The sequence below is a fragment of the Aegilops tauschii genome, chromosome 6 (genome assembly GCF_002575655.3).
Source record: "Aegilops tauschii subsp. strangulata cultivar AL8/78 chromosome 6, Aet v6.0, whole genome shotgun sequence".
NCBI classification, from domain to species: Eukaryota; Viridiplantae; Streptophyta; class Magnoliopsida; order Poales; family Poaceae; genus Aegilops; species Aegilops tauschii.
In genome coordinates, this window is record NC_053040.3 from 9,693,197 (window position 1) to 9,720,752 (window position 27,556).

The 27,556-nt window shown below is 42.3% G+C and overlaps 1 protein-coding gene across 1 annotated transcript; it reads left to right on the forward strand.

Moving 5' to 3' along the window:
- The first annotated feature begins 23,322 nt into the window (after nucleotides 1-23,322).
- LOC109752254 (transcription termination factor MTERF8, chloroplastic) lies at nucleotides 23,323-24,925 on the forward strand. The gene has a single exon (XM_020311163.4). It carries the CDS (start codon nucleotides 23,422-23,424, stop codon nucleotides 24,592-24,594), a length of 1,173 nt encoding a protein of 390 aa, XP_020166752.3. The 5' UTR covers nucleotides 23,323-23,421; the 3' UTR covers nucleotides 24,595-24,925.
- Nucleotides 24,926-27,556: the final 2,631 nt, after the last annotated feature.

Here is a 27,556-nt window from a genome sequence, read left to right on the forward strand (position 1 = left end):
GAAGGCCACCCTAAGAGAATTGAGCAAGATTCTCAGAGAAATAATATAGATGCACCTAGTCCTTCTAAGAAGAAGAAAAAGAAAAATGATAGGACTTTGCATGCTTCTAGTGAACCTATTTGTAGACACACCTGGGAATCCAAACGATATTTCTATCTCTGATGCTGAAACACAATCTGGTAATGAACATGAACCTAGTGAAAATGTTAAAGATGATGTTCATGATGATGCTCAACCTAGCAATGATAATGATGTAGAAATTGAACCTGCTGTTGATCTTGATAACCCACAATCAAAGAATCAACGTTATGATAAGAGAGACTTTGTTGCTAGGAAGCACGGTAAAGAAAGGGAGCCATGGGTTCAGAAACCCATGCCTTTTCCTCCCAAACCATCCAAGAAAAAGGATGATGAGGATTTTGAGCGCTTTACTGAAATGATTAGACCTATCTTTTTGCGTATGCGATTAACTGATATGCTCAAAATGAATCCTTATGCTAAGTACATGAAAGAAATTGTCACTAATAAAAGAAAGATACCGGAAGCTGAAATTTCCACCATGCTTGCTAATTATACTTTTAAGGGTGGAATACCTAAGAAACTTGGAGATCCAGGAGTACCAACTATACCATGCTCCATTAAGAGAAATTATGTTAAAACTGCTTTGTGTGATCTTGGAGCCGGTGTTAGTGTTATGCCTCTCTCTTTATATCGTAGACTTGATTTGAATAAGTTGACACCCACTGAAATATCTTTGCAAATGGCTGATAAATCAACTGCTATACCTATCGGTATTTGTGAGGATGTGCCTGTTGTGGTTGCAAACGTTACTATTTTAACGGACTTTGTTATTCTTGATATTCCCGAGGACGATAGTATGTCTATTATTCTTGGAAGACCTTTTTTGAATACTGCAGGGGCTGTTATTGATTGTAACAAAGGCAATGTCACTTTTCATGTTAATGGCAATGAGCATACGGTACACTTTCCGAGGAAACAACCTCAAGTTCATAGTATCAATTCTATTGGAAAAATTCCATTGATTAGTTTTGGAGGTTTTGAATTTCCTCTTCCTACTGTCAAGAAGAAATATGATATTCTTACTATTGGGGATGTGCATATCCCCGTTGAGGTAACATAGTGTTATTCGAAATTTCTCCGGTTCCATGTTATTCGGAATGAGTTTGTTAACAAGACTGGATCAACATTGTTAGTGGATTCCTTTTGATGAGCATGAGATGGATGAAACTAGAAAGCACAACCTTCTGTACCCTCTCTCTACTTTCTGTTATTAAGTTGAAATAAAGTAAAAATAGTATTTTTCTGTCAGTTTTCTGAATTATCCGTGCAATATAAAAATACACCGAAAATAAAAGTTCTCCAAATGCCCAGAAATTAAAATATGATTTTTTCTGGAATATTTGAGAATATCTGGCATTGAGAACACAGCAGGGGGAGCAAGCACCTGGCCACGAGGGTCCAGGGCGCGCCCCCCTACCTCGTGGGCCCATGGTGGCTCCCCTCCACTTATTCCTGCACCCACACACTTCTTCTTCCTCCCAAAAAATTCACCATCCAGCTCAAGCATGAGTTCTAGCTCATTTTGCTGCGATTTTCAATCTCCTTGCTCAAAGCACCTCTCACAAAACTGCTTGGGGGATTGTTCCTTGGTATGTGACTCCTCCATTGGTCCAATTAGTTTTTGTTCTAGTGCTTTATTCATTGAAAATTTGTGCTACCTAGGTGACCATGCTCTTGAGCTTGCATGTCAAATTTATATGGTTCCAAGTAGTTCTAATGCATGATATAGGCTCTAGGCACTTGTAGGAGTAGTTGCTATAAATTGTGTTGAGCTTGGTTCACTTTTATTTGAGCTTACTAAAAATTTCAGAATTTTTCAGAAAATAATGAAGAGATTTTTGAGGGGCTCATCGAGACGAAGCTCGAAGGAAAAGCAAAGTGAGGAAGCAGAGAGGCCCAAATATAATTTGCCTCGCACTGCGGAGGTTCGGCTGTGTGAATGGCCTTCCGATGATTTCTTAAGAGCAGCCGGGATTTATGATGATTTTTATGAATTGGCTGAGAATGCAGGCCTCACCGACTTCCTCCGCGACCAACGCGAACAGTATCTCTTACTCACCAATAATTTTGTGCAAAACTTCTACTATTATCCTAAGGAATCACCTCCTTCAATAGAGTTTCATTTATATGATGTGGTTAAGAAGATGTCACTAGATGAATTTTGCAGGGTTTGCAAAATACCTTTCGAGGGTAGCTTAGAGCAACCACATCGTAGAGATGTGGATGGGTTTATTGACACTATTACTGTAGGGGAAACTAGGAAGGTTTCCGATGCAAGAATCACTAGCATACATTTTCCTGTTTTACGCTACTTTGCAATATTTGCTAGTCGTTGCTTAATTGGTCGCAGAAACTGTGGAAACCTTAGTGTTCCTGATATTATTATTTTGTTCCATGGTTTATTTTGTGACAACTCTGTTAGTATGGGCGGTATTATTGCTAAAAGGTTAAGTCTGAACCGTACAAAGGGCCCCATCTTTGGAGGTATTTACGCTTCACGCCTTGCTGCACACTATAACATACCTATTAGGCACTATGAAAAAGAAGAAAAATTACTGCCCGCTGCTTATTTGGATTATAAGAGTGTGGTAGCGCATGATTTTATTGTTAAGAATAGGGAAGGGGCGCTTAAATACAAATTTTTCTTTGATAAACATCACCTGGAGACTATTACCTTGCCTGCTCCTTCCTTGTTTGATTTATCTGCGGGCCCGTATCTAGTTCCGTTGGCGGCCATCTACGCCTACCGGAACCCTACATCAGCCACAGAGCCGGAGCCGGAACCACAATTTGAACCTCCACGACAATCTAATTACCAGTGGGATCCGGAAATGATGGCCAACCAGTGGCAATCAGAGTCTTCTTCATCTCAGTACGACCCCAACTACAACTTTGGATATCCGCCAGGCCATCCGTGGCAATAAACCAACTTAGGCCAAAAGCCTAAGCTTGGGGGGTACGTATTTCCCACCGACATTACATTTATGTTCACACATTCATTGCTAGATGTCGGTGCTCATACTTTTTCACTGTAATATCCATGCTAGTTTATTTTTCCTTTTTATGCTTTCTTCTTGTGTGTTTGATAAATCTTAAGAAAAACCAAAAAAATTAGTAATAGCTTTTAGCTAGTTTACTTTTCATGCTGTAGTAGTAATAACTAAAAAGAAAACCCAAAAAGATTTCCCGTTCTTCTTTTGCTTGTTGGGAGCTTTCCCGTGTAAATAATTTATTTTCTTTTCTTTTCTTTGGGGGTCGATAGGAGAAGACCATAATTAAATTGTTGAAGTGGCTCTTATATGCATTATTGTTTATTTAACCAAGAGCCCATATTGCCTTGTCGTCTCTTGTTTATTGAATGCTCGCAAATTCTAGCTTAGTCCAATGCACGTGCACTGTTATTATTATTCACTTCGTTCGGTCGTGCAAGTGAAAGGCAATTATGACAATATATGATGGACTGCCTGAGATGAGAGAAGCTGGTATGAACTCGACCTCTCTTGTTTTTGTAAATATGATAAGTTCATCGTTCCTGATTCAGCCTATTATGGATAAACATGTTTGCAATGACAATTAGAGATTATAGTTGCTCGTGCCATGCTTGATTAGCTATGAGTTATAATGGTTTACCTTGCGTGCCAACATGCTATTAAAATGGTTGTGATGTGGTATGATGGGGTGGTATCCTCCTTTGAATGATTTAAGTGACTCGACTTGGCACATGTTCACACATGTAGTTGAAACAAATCAACATAGCCTTCACGATATTTATGTTCATGGTGGATTATATCCTACTCATGCTTGCACTCAATGTTTATTTAATTTTAATGCATGTTCATGACTGATATCGCTCTCTGGTTGGTCACTTCTCAGTCTTTTGCTAGCCTTCACTTGTACTAAGCGGGAATACGGCTTGTGCATCCAATCCCTTAAACCCCAAAGTTATTCCATATGAGTCCACTATACCTCCCTATATGCGGTATCTACCTGCCGTTCCAAGTAAACTTGTATGTGCCAAACTCTAAACCTTCAAATGAAATTCTGTTTTGTATGCTCGAATAGCTCATGTATCAACTAGGGTTGTCCGTATCTTCCATGCCAGGCAGGTTATTCTCAAGAGGAGTGGACTCCGCTCCTCACTCACGAGAAAATGGCTGGTCACCGGGATGCCCAATCCCATGCTTTATGCAAATCAAATCAAAATAATTGCAAACAAAACTCCCCCGGGACTGTTGTTAGTTGGAGGCACTCGTTGTTTCGAGCAAGCCATGGATTGATGCTTGTTGGTGGAGGGGGAGTATAAAATTTACCGTTCTGTTTGGGAACCGCCTATAATGTGTGTAGCATGGAAGATATCGCCATCTCTTGGTTGTTATGTTGACAATGAAAGTATACCGCCCAAAATATTATCTATCTCTGCTTTAAAATCGAGCTCTGGCACCTCTACAAATCCCTGCTTCCCTCTGCGAAGGGCCTATCTATTTACTTTCATGTTGAGTCATCACCCTCTTATTAAAAGCACCAGCTGGAGAGCACAGCTGTCATTTGCATCCATTACTATTAATTTATATTGGGTATGACTATGATTGGATCTCTTTTACCATGAATTACAATGTCTAGTCAGTCCTTGATCTTTAAAGGTGCTCTGCATTTATGTTTTGCGGCCTCAGAAAGGGCTAGCGAGATACCATCCTGTCATATCATATTATGATTGTTTTGAGAAAGTGTTGTCATCCGAGATTTATTATTATTGCTCGCTAGTTGATTATGCCATTGATATGAGTAAACATGAGACCTAAGAGTTATTGTGAATGTGGTTAGTCATAATCTTTGCTGAAAACTTGAATGCTGGCTTTACATATTTACAACAACAAGAGCAAACAGAGTTTGTAAAAGTTTTTCTTTATCACTTTCAGTTTATCAACTGAATTGCTTGAGGACAAGCAAAGGTTTAAGCTTGGGGGAGTTGATACGTCTCCGTCGTATCTACTTTTCCAACCACTTCTGCCCTTGTTTTGGACTCTAACTTGCATGATTTGAATGGAAACTAACCCGGACTGACGCTGATTTCAGCAGAATTGCCATGGTGTTATTTATGTGCAAAAACAAAAGTTCTCGGAATGACCTGAAACTCCACGGAACTTATTTTCGGAAAATATAAAAAATACTGGAAGAAGAATCCACGTCAGGGGGGCCTCCACCTGTCCACGAGGGTGGGGGCGCGCCTGCCCCCCTGGGCGCGCCCCCTGCCTCGTGGGCCCCCTGACGCTCCACCGACCTCAACTCCAACTCCATATATTCGTGTTCGGGGAGAAAAAAATCAGAGAGAAGGATTCATCGCGTTTTATGATACGGAGCCGCCGCCAAGCCCTAAACTCTCTCGTGAGGGCTGATCTGGAGTCCATTCGGGGCTCCGGAGAGGGGAATCCGTCGCCATCGTCATCATCAACCATCCTCCATCACCAATTTCATGATGCTCACCACCGTGCGTGAGTAATTCCATCGTAGGCTTGCTGGACGGTGATGGGTTGGATGAGATTTATCATGTAATCGAGTTAGTTTTGTTAGGGTTTGATCCCTAGTATCCACTATGTTCTGAGATTGATGTTGCTATGACTTTGCTATGCTTAATCCTTGTCACTAGGGCCCGAGTGCCATGATTTTAGATCTGAACCTATTATGTTTTCATGAATATATGTGAGTTCTTGATCCTATCTTGCAAGTCTATAGTTACCTACAATGCGTTATGATCCGGCAACCCCGAAGTGACAATAATCGGGGCCACTCCCGGTGATGACCATAGTTTGAGGAGTTCATGTATTCACTATGTGTTAATGCTTTGTTCCGGTACTCTATTAAAAGGAGGCCTTAATATCCCTTAGTTTCCGCTAGGACCCCGCTGCCATGGGAGGGTAGGACAAAAGATGTCATGCCAGTTCTTTTCCATAAGCACGTATGACTATATTCGGAATACATGCCTACATTATATTGATGAATTGGAGCTAGTTCTGTGTCACCCTATCTTATGACTGTTACATGATGAACCGCATCCGGCATAATTCTCCATCACCGATCCAATGCCTACGAGCTTTTCACATATTGTTTTCCGCTTGTTTACTTTTCCGTTGCTACTGTTACAATCACTACAAAACCCAAAAATATTACTTTGCTACCGTTACCGTTACTATCATATTACTTTGCTACTAAATACTTTGTTGCAGATACTAAGTTATCCAGGTGTGGTTAAATTGACAACTCAACCGCTAATACTTGAGAATATTATTTGGCTCCCCTTGTGTCGAATCAATAAATTTGGGTTGAATACTCTACCCTCGAAAACTGTTGCGATCCCCTATACTTGTGGGTTATCATATTTTTACATCTGTGCCCCTGGTTCCTTAGCCATACTCATTCATCCCCACGCTCTTAACTTTTGCTCACTTTTCCCCACTCCCTTGCGCGAAACCCTCAGAACTGGTCACAAACGGTGGATGCCGTCGGGTCAGTGCTTTGACCGTTAACTCTGACGAGTGGGGCCACGCTGACTGTGTCGGCCGTTGGACCTGATGAGTGGGGTCGCGGCAGACGGTGCCGCGGTTAGCCCGTTGGGCCATGGTTAGACTTGGGCCGTGCGCGCGCCGCAACGACAGAAGCCTGTTATGCATGCACGACATGTCCAGCTAGCCTGCATGCATGCATGTAGCTAGCCTACGTGCATGCGCCGCCGCCCGCAGCCACGATGCGCTGACCGGCCTCTTTTTCACGCGAGCTGCCACGGACCGGCCTCATTTCACGCGAGCCGCCACGGACGCAGGGACGGTTGCTGCCGCTGGTTCGTATCATCTCCCACGCGTGTCTCCTCGATGTAGAGCATTTTTCACACTTTTAGATCCACTCGCATCTATTCAACGTGGCAATTAAAACCTATTGGCAATTAAAGTGGCATATCGATCGACGGGGCTTGTTTGAACGTAGCAAATCCAAAGTGCGGCCGGTGCCACTCCCCTTCCCTTCCCCTTTCCCTATTTAAACCACCACCTATTCTCCACACATCCATTTGCGCCGCCCCCTTCTCTTCTTCACCCAAAACCAGAGCACTCTCAAAGCGAGGCGAGGATGCAGTACAACGGCCCCACCTTCGAGCTCCCACAGACCGTGCCTGAGAGACGGTATCCGGCCGGCGTCGTCGTGGAGAGGAAGCTCCGAGTGTGGGCGTTCTCACACTGGAGGGGTGCAAGGGGGTTTGCCGAGTGGTTCCTCCGTGCGGGCTCGCCGGTGATGTTCCGACTGGCGGAAGTGCGTCCAAACTGCAGGACTCCGCCGATAGGGCTCACCGTCACCTTCACCAATAGATTTGATGCGTACTACCTCCTCGGCAAGGTGTTTTGGTGTGGATGCGAATTCATCGCATTCACAACCCACAACATCTTCACAAACTTCGACTGCTTCTTCCCCACCCGCGATGGTATGCACAGCCTCCCCTACTACATCGACCAGGACGGCATGCAGAGGGAGCAGTGAAGAGAAGGCGTAGTGAAGATGGTGGTGAAGTCCCGGTCTCGATCGTGAGCTTGTCTTGCCCTAGGGTGTTAGGGCTTTTTATCTTTTATATATTTCTATCTTAATTATGTCGTTGATTGTACCGTGAACTTTTAATCTCTATCGTGTTATCCCCTAAGAACTTTGTTATGCTTGCTACCCTTATTTGATATGTCGTTGGTTATCAGTGTTTTTGCTTGCTTTCTATCTTATTTGATGTGAGATAAATCGCTATATGGATATGGTGCCGTACACGAGCCCTTCTGCTAAATCAATCAATGATTGAGTATTCCTCAATGAAAACCAGCAAGTTTTCGCCCATTTAGAGTAGGGTCAAGTTTTTGCCCATTTAGAGTAGGGTCAAGTTTTCGCACGCGCGGATAATGGAGTAGTTGAAGTGTCAAAAAGGAAACTAAAGCTAGAAAAATGAGCCATGTTGATGTTGAAAAGAAGAAGAAGAAAAGCTAATTCTTTGAATTGTTGGTGGCCCTATTCCGTATATTGTATGAACAAAAACAAGTTAATGTTTGAATAGTTTGTGGACTATGCTATGGTTTAGGGTACCCTATGTTTTATGTAAGAAGTATGCTATGGTTGCTAGTTTTTATGTTATGGATGTATGCTTGCTACGTGAGATATCGGTCGATGGATATGGTGCCGTAGCCGAGCCGTAGACAAGCTCTCTAGATGGATATGGTGCCATAGCCGAGCCTAGACATGCTCTCTAGATGGATATGCTGGCTAATCATGCCACCGGACTTTATTTTAGACGTGGTTTCAGATGGATATCATGATCTACATAATTAAGTCTGACATGTTCTTAATAAAAAAACAAAAACAAAAAATCATGTATACAATATTTTTCTTGCAACAAAAACTTGTTTATAATACCCGCATGTCAAAAAATGAAAGTGTTGTGCCGTAGGCTATATACAGAAGGAAATTTCCATGATATGTACAAATAAATTTGACATGTGCAAGTCCAACAATAAATTGATTTACCATCATGCACTATTTTTGTTCGGCATGGCAATAAATGGATTTACCATGGTAATAATCAAGGGAAAAAATAGAGCCAGCGCGGTGGCCTTCGACACTCAACGCAATGAGACGGCCCAACCAGAGCTTAGTTTCAATTTGGGCCCTAGAACTACGTTTTTTTTCTTCTGCGGTCGGTGTTGTCTGACGAAACTGAAGAAACTGAAAGTGTACAAAACTGACGAAACTGACGGGTACCCGAAACTGACATGATCCACAAATTAAGCAACACAGAGCATAGAGCACATGCTCCACAAATTAAGCAACACAGAGCATAGAGCACATGATCCACAAATTTAAGCAAATCGTAGAGCACATGATCCACAAATTTAACCAAATCCTAGAGCACATGACACCACACTAATAACATCTCTAACGAGTGTTGACCAGCAAGTAAGCAAATTCTAGAGCAACAACACAAAAATAAAAGGGATAAAATCTTAAAGCTATCAGATTCGCCTGCTTGTTCAATTGAATCATCTGCTTCAAGTTCTTGTTCATCTTCTTTATTTCCCCCTTCAGATCTGCATCCCCAACTGTCAGAGCAGCACTTTCAGAGACCAAATTCGTTGTTGCTGATGGCAGATTGAGCTTCCGAGTTGGGGCCCCATTGAATTGAATCCGCTTAACGTAGTCATCCAGCCATTCAAAATGTGTGCATTTCTTCACGATCTGAATCGAAAAAATGAACCCTAAATCCAAGATCGAAAAAGAATTAAAAGCAAATAGAAAAAGAAATCAGAGAAAAATCATGAGATCTAACCTGCCCCTCTGGCTTGCTCTCGCATTTCATGAACTCGCGCCCATAGTTGCCATTCTTGACCTCCTTCGAAGTCAACCGTATCAGTGGCGCGCTGCGTGGGCAGTCAGGATATCGCTCCATGGGAAGTAGACCATACTGGGTCCATGAGGGGCGGGAGGCTGAAGTGGAGCTCCACATATCGCCCAAAGTCGCCGGAGAAGAAGAAGCATAGGAGTGGCTCCTCTCGTCGCCGGAGAAGAAGTAGCAGAGGAGGAGTGGCTCCTCTTGTCGCTGCAGAATAAGCACCAGAATAAAGGGGGTACCCGAAGAAAGGGGAGGCACAACCAACAAGTCTCGCAGATCGCCTCTCGCGGATCGGCCCACGATCCGACGATGCGGAGCCGTCCATGAGATCCAATGGCGCGGAGCCTGGTCGCAGCCTACCCTCGGAATTACTTCTAGAAGACCACATCTGAGGGTTGTCGCTTGGCGCTAGGGTATGATCGGACGGCTGACGTTCGGAGCTACGGTTAGGTGAAACCCCGCGGGGTTTAGAGGGGTTTTGAGCTGGTCAACGGGGTTTCAAAGGCTTTGACTGAGCATAAATAATTTTAAAAAATCGAAAAAAATATGAAACCTTCGTCGTTCGTTGTTTTATAGGACACACTAACGACAAAAAATACTAAACTTGGTATACGTATATTTAGAGAAAATAACCTAGCTAGCACGATCGAGGTAAAATGAGCACCATTAATTAAAAAAATCAAAAAAATATAAAACATGCGCACAATGTTGTCTTGTGTCACATGTAACAACCAAAAATCATAAACTTTGTCTATGGACATTTTCATGAAAAAACCTTCACACATATGAGCTATCATGTACAACGTTTCATAGAGACCAAGGAGAGGAGGTAGGGTTTCCCTTCGGTTTTTGAAAATTAAAAAAAATCAAAAAAATCACTAAAGCTTGATTTCAAAGTGAATAAGAAGGATCTGAACTTAGTTTTCCATTTTCATATGGTAAACGTGTTTTTAATGGTTTTTCTATTAAAGTATATTTTTTGAAAAAATGTAAAAATAGAAATATTAATTCAATAAATAGTGATTCTTCGAATCTACACTATATAGATTGATTTGGTGTTAATAAAAAAATATTTGGCTCATTTGGAGTAGGTCCAAAAAAAACTTGATTACAAATGGGGTTGTTTACCCTAGCTTGGGAGCTCATTTGGAGCACATTTCTCATGACTACAAGTTTTGTAGATGCAAAAGAGATCGGATTGATCACCCTAATGTTTATAATAGTTCAGCAAACTGTGCAACTCACACCACAGGGGAATGGACTGAAGTGTTGGTTCAAATTCAAAGTTTGCCTAAAATTCAAAATTTGCCTCGGTAGTTCAAATTCAAAGTTTACATATAGAATTATTACACCGTACAAGTTTTCACAGTACTTCAAATTGACGACAGAATCCTTATTACAAATCTTTAAAGTTCAAAGTTTATGACTTGCATTCAAGTTCAAATTCAAATCTTTGCCTTGCTCCTTGTGTTCAACCGTCTTGCTTCTGGTTTCCCTGGCTGGGATATTTTGTGCTTTTGAAAGCATTGTCTTGTTGCTTCTGATCTTCACTTCTAGTGGTGGCAGTTTTGTTGAGCTTTGACTGATCGAGCAAGTGATGACCAGTTGACAGTCATCTGTGGGCTCACTAATCTTTAAAGGAACTTCAGACAAAATAACTTCCTCCTCTCTTATAGCTTCAAAACCTTCGTAAGCCATGGTTTCAAATTCCGCATCAGATGATGTTTCAACCGAAGTTTCTTCTTCTCTAGGTCTTTTCTGTCTTGTGCCTCTAATTATCATAGAGCTGGGTCAAACAGAAATAAGCTTAGCCATCGATAAAAAAGAGAACATATGCAAAAAAATGGAAAGATTGCACACATACCAAGCTGCTACTTCAGTTGCTTCATTCTCTAAACTTGTTGCATTCTCCTCTGCTGTTGCATTATCCTCTAAACTTGCTGCATTCTCCTCTGCATTTGTTGCTGCCCATTGTTCCTCTTCTCCAAATGATGCATCAACTGGACTGGTACAACGCCTAGCAATACACCCTAAGATACCACATCTTTTGTACTTACGCTATTTTTTACACGACCCTCTTCACCAGCTCTTATCCTGTTTTTCCTTGGTCTTCCTGGTGGTCTAGTCAGTACAGGAGAATGGAGTTTGAACCCTGGGTCTACTATGTTCCATTGGTCATTTCCCAAGAGTGCAGGCACATTTTCAACATAACAGCCCTAAATTTGGCAACAGAGAAATATTCAGAGGAATACTGATCAACTTCACCATCTTCACCTCCAATAACAGTCATGAGATGTAGGGCATGTATGCACGGCTTCCCGCGGATCTGCCATTGCCTACAGCTGCATTCATTGGTTGCAAGGTTCACTGGATATCTCCATTCCCTATTTTTACTGTCAGTGTATGTCACCTTAGCCTCGTATGTCGACGGTCGAATGCATTTCATTATTAGTCCTCTTGCCTTGGCATGCAATGCCTTAATCAGAGATGGGAGCATAAGATGGCCAACATATTGTGTTTCTGCAATTCTTTTACAAAGAGCCATCTTTACCATGATCATTTGCTTGATCTTATCAAATGCTTGCCACAACAAAAGCCCTTTCACTGACTTGAACTTTGCATTGAAACACTCAGCGAGGTTATTGGTCACATAGTCTACTTTGCAGATTTCATTGAATTTGCTTCTTGACCACAGCTTTCCATGATGTTCATCCATGTACTCCTTCACCAAAGGATTATGAGCATACACCGCTCTCAAATGGTGCTCATGCTTCCTCAAGCTGCATGTGTATGATGTTGGCCATAGATTCTCATCATAAACTTTGCCTTTGAATTTCTTTTTAAAATTCTACGCTAGGTGTCGCATACATTCCCTATGTTCCACTCCAGGGAATACAATTTCTACTGCAGTTTCTAAACCCTTGCAAGCATCTGTGTGTATAACTAAACCTGAGGGTGTGCCTATATTCTTGCGCAACTGCTGCAGAAACCAAACCCAACTCTCCTCACTCTCTACCTCCAACACACCAAATGCAACTGGGAATAGCCAGTTGTGTCCATCAACTGCAGAAGCTGCTGCTAGCTGGCCTCTCCATCTTCCATTCAAAGCAGTCGCATCGACAGCCAAATAGGGCCTACAACCATTCAGAAACCCCTGCCAGCAAGCCTTGAAACAAACAAATGCCCTCCTGAAGCACTCCTTCTCTATTGCCTTCCCTTTTAATTTGTACTTAATTGTATGATTGTCAATCTCTACAACACTCCCTGGACTAGCCGTCTCCACTTCAGCTTTGAAGGTGTAAAGCAACTTAAAACTCTCATTCCATGGACCATTAATCCTATCAAGAGCCCTTTCCTTAGCATAGAAAATCTTCATGTATTGTACATTAATCTTGTACTTCTCAAATAGCTTCCCATGGAGTGCTATTGGACCGATTGTTGGTGTTTCCCTCACTCAATCCAAGATTGCATCTGCCACCCACCTAGTCTTTGCAAGCTTAGATTTGTCCTTTCCCCCTCCCCCTCTAGGTGGGCAAGTGTGCCCGGGTGGGTTGCTTTTTATCTGAAACAAAATGAAAAATGATGTTAAATACAATTAAGAAACAGTACACATGATCTGAATATAGAATGGATAAATAATCTGATAACAATATTCAGTTGTAATACCTGAATCAATTTGCTCTTTCGCATAGTGGATGCATGCAACCTCCACCTACACCTATCATAAGGGCAATGAACAGTGAATCTTTCAGGCTCACTCCTATCAACCTCATAAGAGTTTTCAGTGAGAATGCAATATGTAGTCGCTGCATTACGACAGTCCACCATCGATTCGAATACGGTTCCTGGAGTAAGGTCAGGATTCTCCTTGTTCCACTCAATTGTTGGCATGTTCTCACCATCATATTCTTGTAAAACTAAGGAGTCGATGTTCTCCTCCCTCTCTTCATCATCAGTTTCATCAAATCTAGCACGGCTGCTAAGCTCCTCTGCATATTCATCTTCCACTGCCTGTTGACTGACTCTATCTACCAGTTCAGGGAATAGAATCTCATCCTCGTCATCATGTCGAGGCACTTCCTCGTCAGGCTCTGCATCTACTTCTACATCAGGTGCAGAAGGGAGAGGAGAAGTGGCAGAATTAGCGCCAGCCGACATGTTGTGGCTTTCAGAACCACTAGGTTTACTTGGTATTGACCTACAAGGAGTGCGAGGACGCTCGATATTAGCAGAGACAGATGATGTCTGAACACCCTTCGGAATACATTGTTTGCTTGCCTGAAGCACACCGATATGGATTTTACCGAAACGGCTGTCAGCATTCAAACTAAATAGCAATCCTGGATGCTCATCACAAGTTAATGGGAGAAATCTCTGCTCGGTACTATCGAAATATCTCAGTTCAACAGCATCGGCAGGGCTCCACGGATACTCACAACAAAGTGCCTCGCGGAAATCTCTGAACGAAACGCTGGTTTCTACCACTTTAGGATAGAAAAATCCAGAAATCACACACGGTTTAGTTCCACGCAGCTCGCTAGTTTCCATTCTAACCGCCAGCCGAAAAGCAAGTGCAGGATCAACCCTATTCGATTGAAATAAGATAAAGGGCGCAGTTAGGCCGAAAAATTTCAGATAAATTGCACTGATTCACACCAACGGTGGTCAAATACAGCCTAATTTACAGATCTCCTAATCAATTTGAGAGGAAAACGATGCTTACCCAGGTGGAATCCATGAATTATCAGCCTCAGATTCAACCCAATCATCTCCACGGTCGATAGGCCGGACAGGGTGCCCCCCGACATCGCTTCCTAATCCTAGATGGGGAGAGAGGGTAGATGCGGCGGAGGCGGCACGACTGCGGGGGAGGCGGCACGACAGCGACAGAGGCGGCACAACGGCGGCGGAGGGGGCGGCGCAGAAGCGACTGGATCTGATTCAGGTTACCGTGAGTGTCAGTTTCGTGACCCCACTAGTTACCACGTAACGGTAAAAATGTGGACTCCGCCCTACGCGGCCCCACTAGTCAAAGTTAACGGTCAAGCCATTGACCCGACGGCAACGTCCACTGTGACCAGTTCTGAGGGTTTCGGGCAAGGGAGTGGGGAAAAGTGAGCAAAAGTTAAGAGGTGGGGATGAATGAGTAGAACTAACGAACCAGGGGCACAGAAATAAAAATCCCAATAAACATTTATCATGATATAAGGAAATATAAATAACAACTTTATTATTGCCTCTAGGGCATATTTCCTTCAATACATGTTATTGATGTGTACTTTACTAGTGTTTATAGCAACCCCTCGGTATTTTATACTGGTTCAGTTGCAAAGAGTAGTAACTCGAAACGGGAGTTGCAAAATAAACAAAGACTAGTTAAGGGCGAGGTGATGATGTGTGTTGGAAGTGATTTCAAGGTTGATAAGATCACCATCGCACACTCCCTTTACCTTCGGGATTAGTGTTGAACCTGAAATAAATGTTATTTGGTGTTTGTGTTGAGCATGAATATGATTGGATCATGTTTATTGCAATACGGTTATTCATTTAAGTCAAAGAATAATTGTTGTTCTATTTACATGAATAAAACCTTCTACGGTCATACACTCAATATAAATGGTTTATTGAATCTCGATCATAGTGATACACATATTCATAATATTGAAGCCAAAAGATGCAAAGTTAATAATGATAGTGCAACTTATTTGTGGCACTGCTGTTTAGGTCATATTGGTGTAAAGTGCATGAAGAAACTCCATGCTGATGGGCTTTTGGAATCACTTGATTATGAACCACTTGATGCTTGCGGACCATGCCTCATGGGCAAGATGACTAAGACTCCGTTCTCCGGAACAATGGAGCGAGCAACTGACTTATTAGAAATAATACATACTGACGTATGCGGTCCGATGAGTGTAGAGGCTCGCGGCGGGTATCATTATTTTCTGACCTTCACAGATGATTTGAGCAGATATAGGTATATCTACTTGATGAAACACAAGTCTGAGACATTTGAAAAGTTCAAAGAATTTCAGAGTGAAGTGGAGAATCATTGTAAAAAGAAAATAAAGTTTCTACGATCTGATCGCAGAGGCGAATATTTGAGTTACGAGTTTGGCCTTCAATTTAAATAATGTGGAATAGTTTCACAAACTCATGCCACCTGGAACACCATAGTGTAACGGTGTGTCCGAACGTCGTAACCGTACTTTATTAGATATGGTGCGATCTATGATGTCTCTTGCCGATTTACCACTATCGTTTTGGGGTTATGCATTAGCGACAGCTGCATTCACGTTAAATAGGGCACCATCTAAATCCGTTGAGATGACACCGTATGAACTGTGGTTTGGCAAGAAAACTAAGTTGTCGTTTCTTAAAGTTTGGGGTTGCGATGCTTATGTGAAAAAGTTTCAACTTGATAAGCTCGAACCCAAATCGGAGAAATGCGTCTTCATAGGATACCAAAAATAAACTGTTGGGTACACGTTCTATCACAGATCCGAAGGCAAGATCTTTGTTGCTAAGAATGGATCCTTTCTAGAGAAGGAGTTTCATGATCCTTTCTAGAGAACTTGATGAGGTAATTGTACCTTCTCTCACATTGGAAAGTAGCTCATCACGGAAAACTGTTCCAGTGATTCCTACACCAATTAGTGAGGAAGCTAATGATGTTGATCATGAAACTTCAGATCAAGTTACTACCGAACCTCGTAGGACAACCAGAGTAAGGTCCGCACCAGAGTGGTACGGTAATCCTGTTCTGGAGGTCATGTTACTTGACCATGACAAACCTACGAGCTATGAGGAAGCGATGATGAGCCCAGATTCCGATAAATGGCTTGAGGCCATGAAATCTGAGATATGATCCATATATGAGAACAAAGTGTGGACTTTGGTGGACTTGCCCGATGATCGGCAATCCATTTAGAATAAATGGATCTTCAAAAGGAAGACGGACGGTGATGGTAGTGTTACTATCTACAAAGCTCGACTTGTCGCAAAAGGTTTTTGACAAGTTCAAGGTGTTGACTACAATGAGATTTTCTCACTCGTAGTGATGCTTAAGTCTATTCGAATCATGTTAGCAATTGCCACATTTTATGAAATCTGGCAAATTGATGTCAAAACTGCATTCATTAAATAGATTTCTTAAAGAAGAGTTGTATATGATGCAACCAGAAGGTTTTGTCGATCCTAAAGGTGCTAACAAAGTGTGCAAACTCCAGCGATCCATCTATGGACTGGTGCAAGCATCTCGGAGTTGGAATGTACGCTTTGATAAGGTGATCAAAGCATATGGTTTTATACAGGCTTGTGGTAAAGCTTGTATTTACAAGAAAGTGAGTGGGAGCACTACAGCCTTTCTGATAAGTATATGTGAATGACATATGTTGATCGGAAATGATGTAGAACTTTATGGAAAGCAAAAAGGAGTATTTGAAAGGAGTTTTTTAAAGAAAGACCTCGGTAAAGCTACTTACATATTGGGCATCAAGATCTATAAAGATAGATCAAGATGCTTGATAAGACTTTCGACGAATACATACCTTGATAAGATTTTGAAGTAGTTCAAAATGGAACAGTCAAAAAAGGAGTTCTTGCCTGTGTTGCAAGGTGTGAAGTTGAGTAAAGACTCAAAACCCGACCACGGCAGAAAATAGAAAGAGAATGAAAAGTCATTCCCTATGCCTAAGTCATAGGTTCTATAAAGTATGCTATGCTTTATACCAGACCTATTGTGTACCGCACCATGAGTTTGGCAAGAAGGTACAATAGTGATCCTGGAGTGGATCACTGGACAACAGTCAAAATTATCCTTAGTGGAATAAGGATATGTTTTCGGTTATGGAGGTGACAAAAAGTTCGTCGTAAAGGGTTACGTCGATGCAAGCTTTGACACTGATCCGGATGACTCTAAATCTCAATCTGGATACATATTGAAAGTGGGAGCAACTAGCTAGAGTAGCTCCGTGCAGAGCATTGTAGACATAAAAATTTGCAAAATACATACGGATCTGAATATGGCAGACCCGTTGACTAAACTTCTCTCACGAGCAAAACATGATCACACCTTAATACTCTTTGGGTGTTAATCACATGGCGATGTGAACTAGATTATTGACTCTAGTAAACCCTTTGGGTATTGGTCACATGACGATGTGAACTATTGGTGTTAAATGACTTGGCGATGTGAACTAGATTATTGACTCTAGTGCAAGTGGGAGACTGAAGAAATATGCCCTAGAGGCAATAATAAAGTTGTTATTTATATTTCCTTATATCATGATAAATGTTTATTATTCGTGCTAGAATTGTATTAACCGAAAACTTGGTACATGTGTGAATACATAGACAAAACAGAGTATCCCTAGTATGCCTCTACTTGACTAGCTCGTTCATCAAAGATGGTTATGTTTCCTGACCATAGACATGTGTTGTCATTTGATGAACGAGATCACAACATTAGAGAATGATGTGATGGACAAGACCCATCCGTTAGATTAGCATTATGATTGTTTAGTTTTATTGTTATTGCTTTCTTCATGACTTATACATGTTCCTGTGACTATGAGATTATGCAACTCCCGAGTACCGGAGGAATACCTTGTGTGCTATCAAACGTCACAACATAACTGGGTGATTATAAAGATGCTCTACAGGTGTCTTTGAAGGTGCTTGTTGGGTTGGCATGGATCAAGATTAGGATTTGTCACTACGTGTATCGGAGAGGTATGTCTGGACCCTCTCGGTAATGCACATCACTATAAGCCTTGCAAGCAATGTGACTAATGAGTTAGTTGCGGGATGATGCATTACGGAACGAGTAAAGAGACTTGCCGGTAACGAGATTGAACTAGGTATGATGATACCTACGATCGAATCTCGGGCAAGTAACATACCGATGACAAAGGGAACAACGTATGTTGTTATGCGGTTTGACCGATAAAGATCTTCGTAGAATATGTAGGAGACAATATGAGCATCCAGGTTCCTCTATTGGTTACTGATCGGAGATGTGTCTCGGTCATTTCTACATAGTTCTCGAACCCGTAGGGTCCGCACGCTTAACGCTCGATGACGATTTGTATTATGAGTTATGTGTTTTTGGTGACCGAAGTTTGTTCGGAGTCCCGGATGAGATCACGGACATGACGAGGAGTCTCGAAATGGTCGAGAGGTAAAGATTCATACATAGGACGATGGTATTTGGACACCGGAAGTGTTTCGGGTGATACCGGGTCACTGGAAGTGGTTCCGGACAACCCCCAGCAAAGATATGGGCTTAATGGGGGCTGGTGCGCCCCCTATAGGGCCAGCCACGTGGGGAGAAAGGGAAAGGAGAGGAGGAAAAGGAAAGTATGAAGTAGGACTCCTACTTCCTTCCCCTCCCCCCTCCTTCTTTCCCCCTTGTCCAAATATGGTGGGGGCGAATTGGACTAGGGGCCCAAGTAGGATTCCTCCTACTTGGGCGCGCCCTAGGCTGCCTCCCTCCCTCTCCCTCCTTTATATACGTGGGGAGGGCACCCCTAGAACACACATCAATTGTTCCTAGCCGTGTGCGATGCCCCCCTCCACAGTTTGCTCCTCCGGTCATATTGTCGTAGTGCTTAGGCGAATCCCTGCGTGGATCACATCACTAACACCGTCACCACGCCGTCGTGCTGACGGAACTCTCCCTCGGCCTCTATTGGATCAAGAGCTTGAGGGACGTCATCATGCTGAACGTTTGCTGAACACAGAGGTGCCGTACATTCGGTGCTTGGATCGGTTGGATCGTGAAGACGTTCGACTACATCAACCGCGTTACTAAACGCTTCCGCTTTCAGTCTACGAGGGTATGTGGACACACTCTCCCCGCTCGTTGCTATGCTTCCCCTAGATAGATCTTGCGTGATCGTAGATTTTTTTTAAAATACTACGTTCTCCAACAAAAGCGCATCTGATAGGGGAGCTGTTCGGGAACGTGGTGCTGAATTACCCCAGTCAAGTTCAGTGGCGTAGCTAGGACGTGAACAGGGTGGTCCATGGACCACCCTGAAATTCCCCCATAGCATGTATATAGCATAGTAGAAAAAATCTTTGAAAATAAATACATTTATGTAAATATTTCTCTTATTGGACCACCCTGGCACACTGGTCTGGCTACGCCACTGCTCAAGTCCTCAACAGGGATGGGATTTTATATTTTGCAAATTTCTTTGGCATCCAAGTCATGGAAGATTTGTTTAATCAAAAAGAAAGAAACTCGGCGTTCCACTCTTTTGCATCTGGTGTCATAAGCTGATTCACCAATCTAAGTCTCGATCTCTTGATTAATTCAGTTATTCGGAGACCGTCTTTCCTAAGGACCCATTGGTCCCTTTGGATCTGTATACTCCTACCATTGCCCACTCGCCCAGGCGCTATTTAAGAAGCTCTAAGCCAAACTCAATGCCCCTCATGTTGCGGATGCATCAGAAGAGACAACCGTATCCAGAAGGTTCCCATGCCATGATGGTAATACTTGGACTTGAGAACTCTGGCACACAAATTGTTTGGTTTTTGGATTAATCTCCAAGCTTGCCTCGCAAGCAAGACCTGGTTGAACAAATGCATGCCTTTGCCATGTTCATGATCTTTGCACTTGTCCTTCTTAGCTCTGTGTTATCTGCTTGTGCTACATAAGTGGTGATAAGGCTGCAATATCCACCCACACAGCCAATCCTTACAAATGGTTGAAGATAGTCGTTTATTCCTAGCCAACTTTGAATGAGAGTACAACGTCAATATTCAAAGGAGAGAGTCGTTACTCGGAGCGAGTTTTTTTCGCCTCATGATTCCCCAGAATCTGATTCTGGGAAACTGCCCACAGAATCAGTTGTCCAGTTCTTTTTATTCCAGTATGTGATTGATGTATGAGTTGTGTGCTGAAATGTTTGTAACACCCCTAGACTGAACTGAGTGTTGAATTGCTAACACTTCGTTATTTCAGACAGTTTCATGTCTCATATGAACACAAAAGTGAGTTACAAATCTCACAAAGTATTTAATATTGCAATATAAAAGTGAGTTGCATATATCATAAATTGCTTAATATTACAAGTTAAAAGCGAGTTGCAAACTACAAATAGAAGGGGTAATCTTCTTGACGCATACGACAATAATTTGCTTGACGATGGCATTTCCAAACCAAATGCAAGCATTCCTGCCTCAAATTCCTTGTCTTCTTGTTTTTTCTATCCATCTGCCACAACCACATATATACATAGGAGGTTAACAACAAGATACAATAGCAGCAATATAGTAAAGAAAAAAAAATATTTTTAACTAAGCAACCATCAATCATACAATTTTTTTGTACCAGCCATCAATCCATTCCATCAATTACTACATGTTTGCACCATCCTAAGCAACATACAAATTAGCGAACAACTAAGCATATGATTTTTTTACAGTGTATTCATAAAGCAACAGAGAGAAAATAGAGATATATGAGGGGGAGAGAGGATGAAACATAGTATAGGTTGGCCTGAGTGGCATTTTGAGGGTAAATACCTTGTCTAATAGGGGTAGGTGTTGGAAACGAAATGTTTACTTTTGAGGGGCTGGCCAGAATCGAGAGAATCGCCAAGTTTCCACGATTCTAAAATGCATTGTGATTGTGGGTTGATTCTATACGATTCCTGGGCAAGACATGAGTCTTTTGCGAATATGATGTTTCAGATAGTGATTCTTCATAATCCAGTCAAAAGAATGGGCCCTCTATGGGTCAACTCTAGACCAGTATGGCACTTGGGTTGGCCTTTTTTCGGATGGGCCACGCCTTGGCCCATCTGAAATTGGCTTCTCTCCTACGCGGGCCTCTCTTGCCGATTCTGCTACAATACTTCCTATTGTTGCCTTGTCGAAAAAAAACTTCCTATTGTCGCCAGTGGGTTCTCCTATTCTGCTCGTAGGTCGCGCGCGTACCCCTGGTTCGCGCGCTGCATACATGGGCCGGCCCAACTAGCTCATGTCTGGTTTTAGTAAGATTTTAGGGCTTTCCCAAAACGGTTTACTTTTTTCTTATTATGTCTTCTGTTTTTTCTTTTATTTATTGTTTTCCTTTATCATTAAATTTCCTTTTTTCATCTTTTCTTTTTTGTATTTTTCATTTTTCTTTCCAAATTTCACAAACATTTACTGAAACCGGTGAATATATTTTCCAAACCGGTGAATATTTTTTAAACTCCAATAATTTGTTTCTAATAGGGTGAAATTTTTTTGTATAAACAATTTGTTCATCAAATTAAAAAATGTTCATATTATTCTGAAATTGGGAACAATTTTTCAATTCGTGCAGGTTTCTCTAAATTGTGAACATTTTCAATTCACAAACATTTTTTGAATTCGTGAACATTTTTTGAAACCATGAACAGTTCTTGGAATAATGAATTTTAAAAATATTCTTGATATCATGAACATTATTTAAATTCACGAACATTTTCTTGATATAATGAACATTGTTTAAATTCACGAACATTTTTCATAAATTCGTGATTTTTTAAATCATGATTTTTTTTTCAAATTTCATGAATATTTATTTGTTAATTGCGTACATTTTTGGTATATTTTCTAAAGTTCATGAATATTGTTTTGAATACACGGACATTTTTGTTGAAATGGCGTATATTTTTAGATTCTTTGAGCATTTATCATTTCCCGAACATTTTTAAAGTCATAATTATTTTTTAAATTCACGAACATTTTTTCACAAGTTACCACTATTTAGAAATCCTGATTTGTTTTTAAAAAGGGAATAACTGAAAACAAAAAGAAGAAAACAAAAAATAAAAATAAAAACAAAAGGGGCTTCCCGCCCCGCAGATTGGCAGTCCCACGAGGGCGTGTGGGGGAGGGACGGTGGTGCGCACGCTTCCCTGGTTCCAGGTGCGCTGGTCGCCATAAAGGAGGTTCCGTCGCCAGCACTGCTTCTTGAGATGTATCCAGCATGCTGACATGGTGCCACTAATCTAACCCATCCCAATTTTCGGTTCGCCGAGCTCTCCTCTTCATCACGCTCTCACATTGGAGTAGATGTAGTGAATGAAGTGCTTTGGCCGAGCTCACTATTGTTGTGCACAGGGTGACGGTGATCGCCATTGCTGATGTGCTCGGCAAGGGTACATGGATGATGGCAGGTTCCAGGACCAGGCCACCACGATAACCAGGGGAGCAATAGCAATGCCAGCTCTCACCGCCTGAAACCCCAGATGCCTAAAATTTTGGTAATGAGGTACTAGTAGCACTGTACTTTCTCTGGAGCATATTCGGCAAGGTTATTTACCAAGTCAACTTTTACAGAACAGAAAAATGGGTCTAACAATCAGAGATCCAATTCAATATATATACGACATGACACTATAAACCGACGAGTGTAAATAAACGGGGCTGGGGTTGACCCGACCAATGAAACATTAACACTTCATAACTGTTGGGCGCCATGTTTAGTGCTCATTTTCATTAACTGGGAAAGGGAATTGTTTCACGCCGTCGCTAGCCCATTCGACAAACAGGCTCAGATCCTGGTTCGTCTAACTACATTGCTTGCAGTTTGCGCGATTGAACCGGTGCTAGATTTACTACTTGTGATCGGGTGGTATCTTTTTTTACCTTATTAGTGAAGTCATCACAGATAAAAAGGAAGATAAAATCTCAGTTACATATTTTGGAGACAATTGCATTTTTTTTAGAGTAGTGAAAAGTTCAATTACTTTGAGAAGAAAAAGTAAACTCTACTCTAAACTCTTCACTGTACGAGTCGCTCCAGCCCAGCCCAGCCCATCTCATCGTCAGACGAGCGAGACTGACACGTGGGGTCACTTGGTCAGCATCCAGGTCGAACCGGACCACTTCACCCCTCTCCTCCAGCACAAGCCCTTCCGCCGCCGCCGCCGCCGCGACGTCGCGCCGCCATGCTGCGCTTCCGTAGCTGCATCCTCGCTCGTATCCTCTCGTACCCCTCCGCCTCGCCCGCCTCCTCCATCCACCGACTCCTCTCCGCGGCCGCGGCCGCGCCCGCCGTTTCCCCAGAAGACCCTAGCAGCTTCGCCGTGGAGGAGTACCTCGTCTCCACCTGCGGCCTCACCCGCCCGCAGGCCCTCAAGGCCACCCCCAAGCTCTCCCACCTCAAGTCCCCCGCTAACCCCGACGCCGTCCGCTCCTTCCTCGCCGGCCTCGGCCTCTCCGGCGCCGATGTCGCCGCCCTCGTCGCCAGCGACCCGCAGCTCCTCTGCGCCAGCGTGGAGAAGACCCTGGCCCGTAACGTCGACGAGCTAACCGGCCTCGGTCTCTCGCGTCCCGACATCGCGCGGCTCATCTCGCTCACGTCCGCCGGCGGCCATTTCCGCTGCAGAGCCATCGTCTCCAGGCTGCAGTACTACCTGCCCCTCTTCGGCTCCCCCGAGAACCTCCTCCGGGCTCTGAGCCACAGTTTCTACCTCATCGGCGCCGACATCGAGAGGAGGATCAAGCCCAACGTCGCGCTCCTGCAGGAGTGCGGGCTAGCTGCTTGTGATATTGCCAAGCTGTGCCGCTCCAAACCGAGGATGCTCATCACCAGACTGGAAAGCATCCAGGCGATGGTGGAGTGTGCAGAAGGCCTTGGTGTGCCCCGTGGCTCTCCAATGTTCAAGCATGCGCTGGATGCTGTCTCATTCATAAGTGCGGAGAAGATCGCCACCAAAGTGGACTACCTGAAGAAGACGTTCAGGTGGTCAGATGCTGAGGTGGGCATGGCCTTGTCTAGGTCTCCAATGATGCTGAGGCATTCTATGGATGCACTGCAGAGCAAATCAGAGTTCCTTATCTCCGAGGTCGGGTTGGAACCGGAGTACATCGCTCATCGGCCGGCAATGCTCAATTATAGCCTGGATGGCCGGCTCAGGCCCCGGTACTATGTTGTGAAGTTTCTCAAGGCAAATGGATTGCTAGATCGCGACAGGGACTACTATTCAGTTTTCAGTTATGTCGAGAAGGTATTTGTTCAGAGGTACATATGCCCTTACAAGGATGCTGCGCCACACCTCGCTGAAGACTATGATGCTGCACACAGGGGGGGAGTGCCAGCTAATTTCAAATTCACATGAGCCAAGAACGGGCAATGAAAATTGGTAACTTTGTATGACATGACAGAGTTTTCATTCTGTCTAGTAAGCTGGTAATTCACGTTAGTGTTTATTTTTCCGCCTAAATGGAAGTTGGTTTTCTGTTCAAGTATCCCTGCCTCTGGCACATACTGGTTTGGTCATTGTTATTGACTAGTGAAGCTGATAATTTTATTCCTGATCCCTGAGGTGTTGTCATTTAGTAGACAAGAAAGCATTGCCTACGATCTCTGAAAAATGAGGGTCAATGGATATATTTGTGTTTCCAACTTCCGTATAGGACAATGAAATAAAGCAATAGAATTGTCCTGCATTGTTTTGCACTAAGTATATCAGTATGATTTCCGTTCATTCCAGATTTTCTATTTCCATTTTCATTTCAGTGTCTTTTGTTTTCCACCATATGTAAGTACTCCCTCCGTCCGGAAATACTTGTCGTAGAAATGGATACAAATGGATGTATCTAGAACTAAAGTACATCTAGATACGTCCATTCCTCGGACAAGTATTTCCGGACGGAGGGAGTACTAAGTTATTGCAGTTCAGTATTTTATATCTAAATTGTGCTTAGAAAATACTCCCTCCGTCCCAAAATAAGTGTCTCAACTTTGCCCTAATTTTAGTACAAAGTTGTACTAAAGGTAAGACACTTATTTTGGGACAGAGGGAGTATGTTTCTGTTGGGTAGCTTCTATGCCTTTTGATTTCTTTCCCCTTATCCTTCTAAGATTAATTATCTTTGTTCCTAAATCCTGTAACTGAATTTTACTTCTGCTGACAAAACTTTGAATCTTGAAAAGTTGACCTATTTGAATTAGTCCCATCATTTACATCTGTCATTGATCATCAAACTAAACCAATGAAGGTGACATGAATTAGTCTTATCATTTTTGCCAAACAAACCGAGGTTATATTATACATACATACGGAGGTTTCAGTAACTAGAGAGAACAGTTTGGTTGGTAACTAAATTCATTTTTTGTTCATTGCGAGCTACAACAGGTCAACGGTTCAGTTTATGGAATGGTTCATTACCTGTATGCTTGCTATGAGAAGCTGTGCATTTTCTTCAGGCCGATTATTCCAGAAGGAAAAACGTGTGCTTTTACACTAATGTTCTACTCCCTCCGTTCGAAATTACTTGTCGTAGAAATGGGATGTATCTAGACGTATTTTAGTTCTAGATACATCCATTTTCGAGACAAGTAATTCCGAACGGAGGGAGTATGTGCGGCTGGGTGGGAGAACTTTCTTCAGTCCTCATTTTTTTTCAAGAAGTTGGGGTTCAATGGGAGTGAAACAACTGGTTTGCAGGATGAACACTTTTTTTTTTGTCTTGCCGTGTGATTATTCGTGGAGTATTCATTTGTTGTTTTAGTGCGTCTTAATTCTTAACTATGTTGGCACCTGCCTCAGCCCTGTTCATGATCCTTGCGGCCTCGTACAGTTGTCGTTCTTAGCTCTGTGGTTTCTGCTGGTGCTCTCTTTTCTCTCTGGTTTTTGACTCGTAAGAACAGCACGCAGGCTGCCAGATGGTTTCAGAAAGAAAAATGATTTTAGCTTAGCCTGAACAATGTGCAGGCAGCCAGATGGTTTCTTATCAATCAGAATGAACTATTATTAGCTATATTTTTCTGTAGCAGCCAAGCTTGCAGGGGCCAAGTTTCTACACCTCTGATGGGTTATTTCGGACCGGCACGAAGCTGAACTAAATTTAGCCATTTCCAGGTCTGATCTGAGCTCTTTCTAGTCTGGAATGAATGGATGAGGACCGCATCTGCATCTTCTTCATCTTAACCTTAATTAGTGTTGGCATTTGAGATGTGCTCTGAGGTGTGTGTGGGTTGGAACAGATCGATGCAACTGATTGTTGATTGATTCATCACTGTTTTGCCTCTGTCCCTGTCTCCCTGACCGAGCTTTAGTCCGGCGTGCAAAAAGTATAGTCTGCACATATAGATTGTTACTAGCAGAAGGGCCCGTGCGTTGCAACAGGAGAAAAAAAAATATTATAATCTTCAATGGCTATGACAACATTTTGCTGCATTACTAAGATACACTATCATCCTCTTTCTCATTGCATGTGTTGGCCTAGGTGGGGCGATTCCCAAACGTATTTTTCCAGCCGCTACCGTGTGAGTCGGCATAGGTGGGGGGATTCCCTTGTCTAAAACGTATTTTTCAAGCCGCTACTGCATGGGGGTTTCCTTTTTGGCGCGTAGCGACCTAGCGTGTACTCCTTCCTGCCTTCGACCCAGTTTTGGGCCGGCCCATTTTCTGCTTTTTTCCTCATTGGCTTTGGGAAGGTCACTAGTTTTTTTTCTTTTTTGTCTTTTTTTTTGTGAACATCTTTTCAAATTTGTGAATATTTTCGTGTAATCGTGAACAAATTCTCATAATCATAAACTTTTTTAAACTCATGACCATATTCGAAATCCTGAACATTTTAAATTCGTGAATATTTTTACAAATTTTCGCCTATTTTTAAATCATGAACATTTTTTGAATTCATAAACATTTAGTACTATTTGCAGATATTTTTATAAAACTGTGAACATTTTTAAACTATTTTTATTGAATCGGGGATCATTTTTATAATTGACGAACATTTTTCTGAAAATTGGTGGAACCATTTTTAAAATTCAGTAAGATTTTTTTGATTTAACAAATATTTTTTGAAATGCATGATCACTTTTTGAATCAGCGAATATTTGTGAATCAATAAACTATTTTGTAATTCATGAATAGCTTTTGATTTTAGGAAATTTTTTAAAATTCATGATTTTTTGTTGAATTGGCCAAAAGTTTGTTCAAAATTAATATTTTTGAATACACAATTTTATTTTCAAAATCTTGAACATTTTTTTGCTCAAAATTGTGATGTTTTTTTTCAAAATCACGAACTGTTTTTGAATCCACAAACTTTTTTTGTTTTATTGAACAT

What these genes read in the sequence shown, in the direction of transcription:
- LOC109752254 (XM_020311163.4), top strand. Translation starts at nt 23,422, where the DNA reads ATGCTGCGCTTCCGTAGCTGCATCCTCGCTCGTATCCTCTCGTACCCC.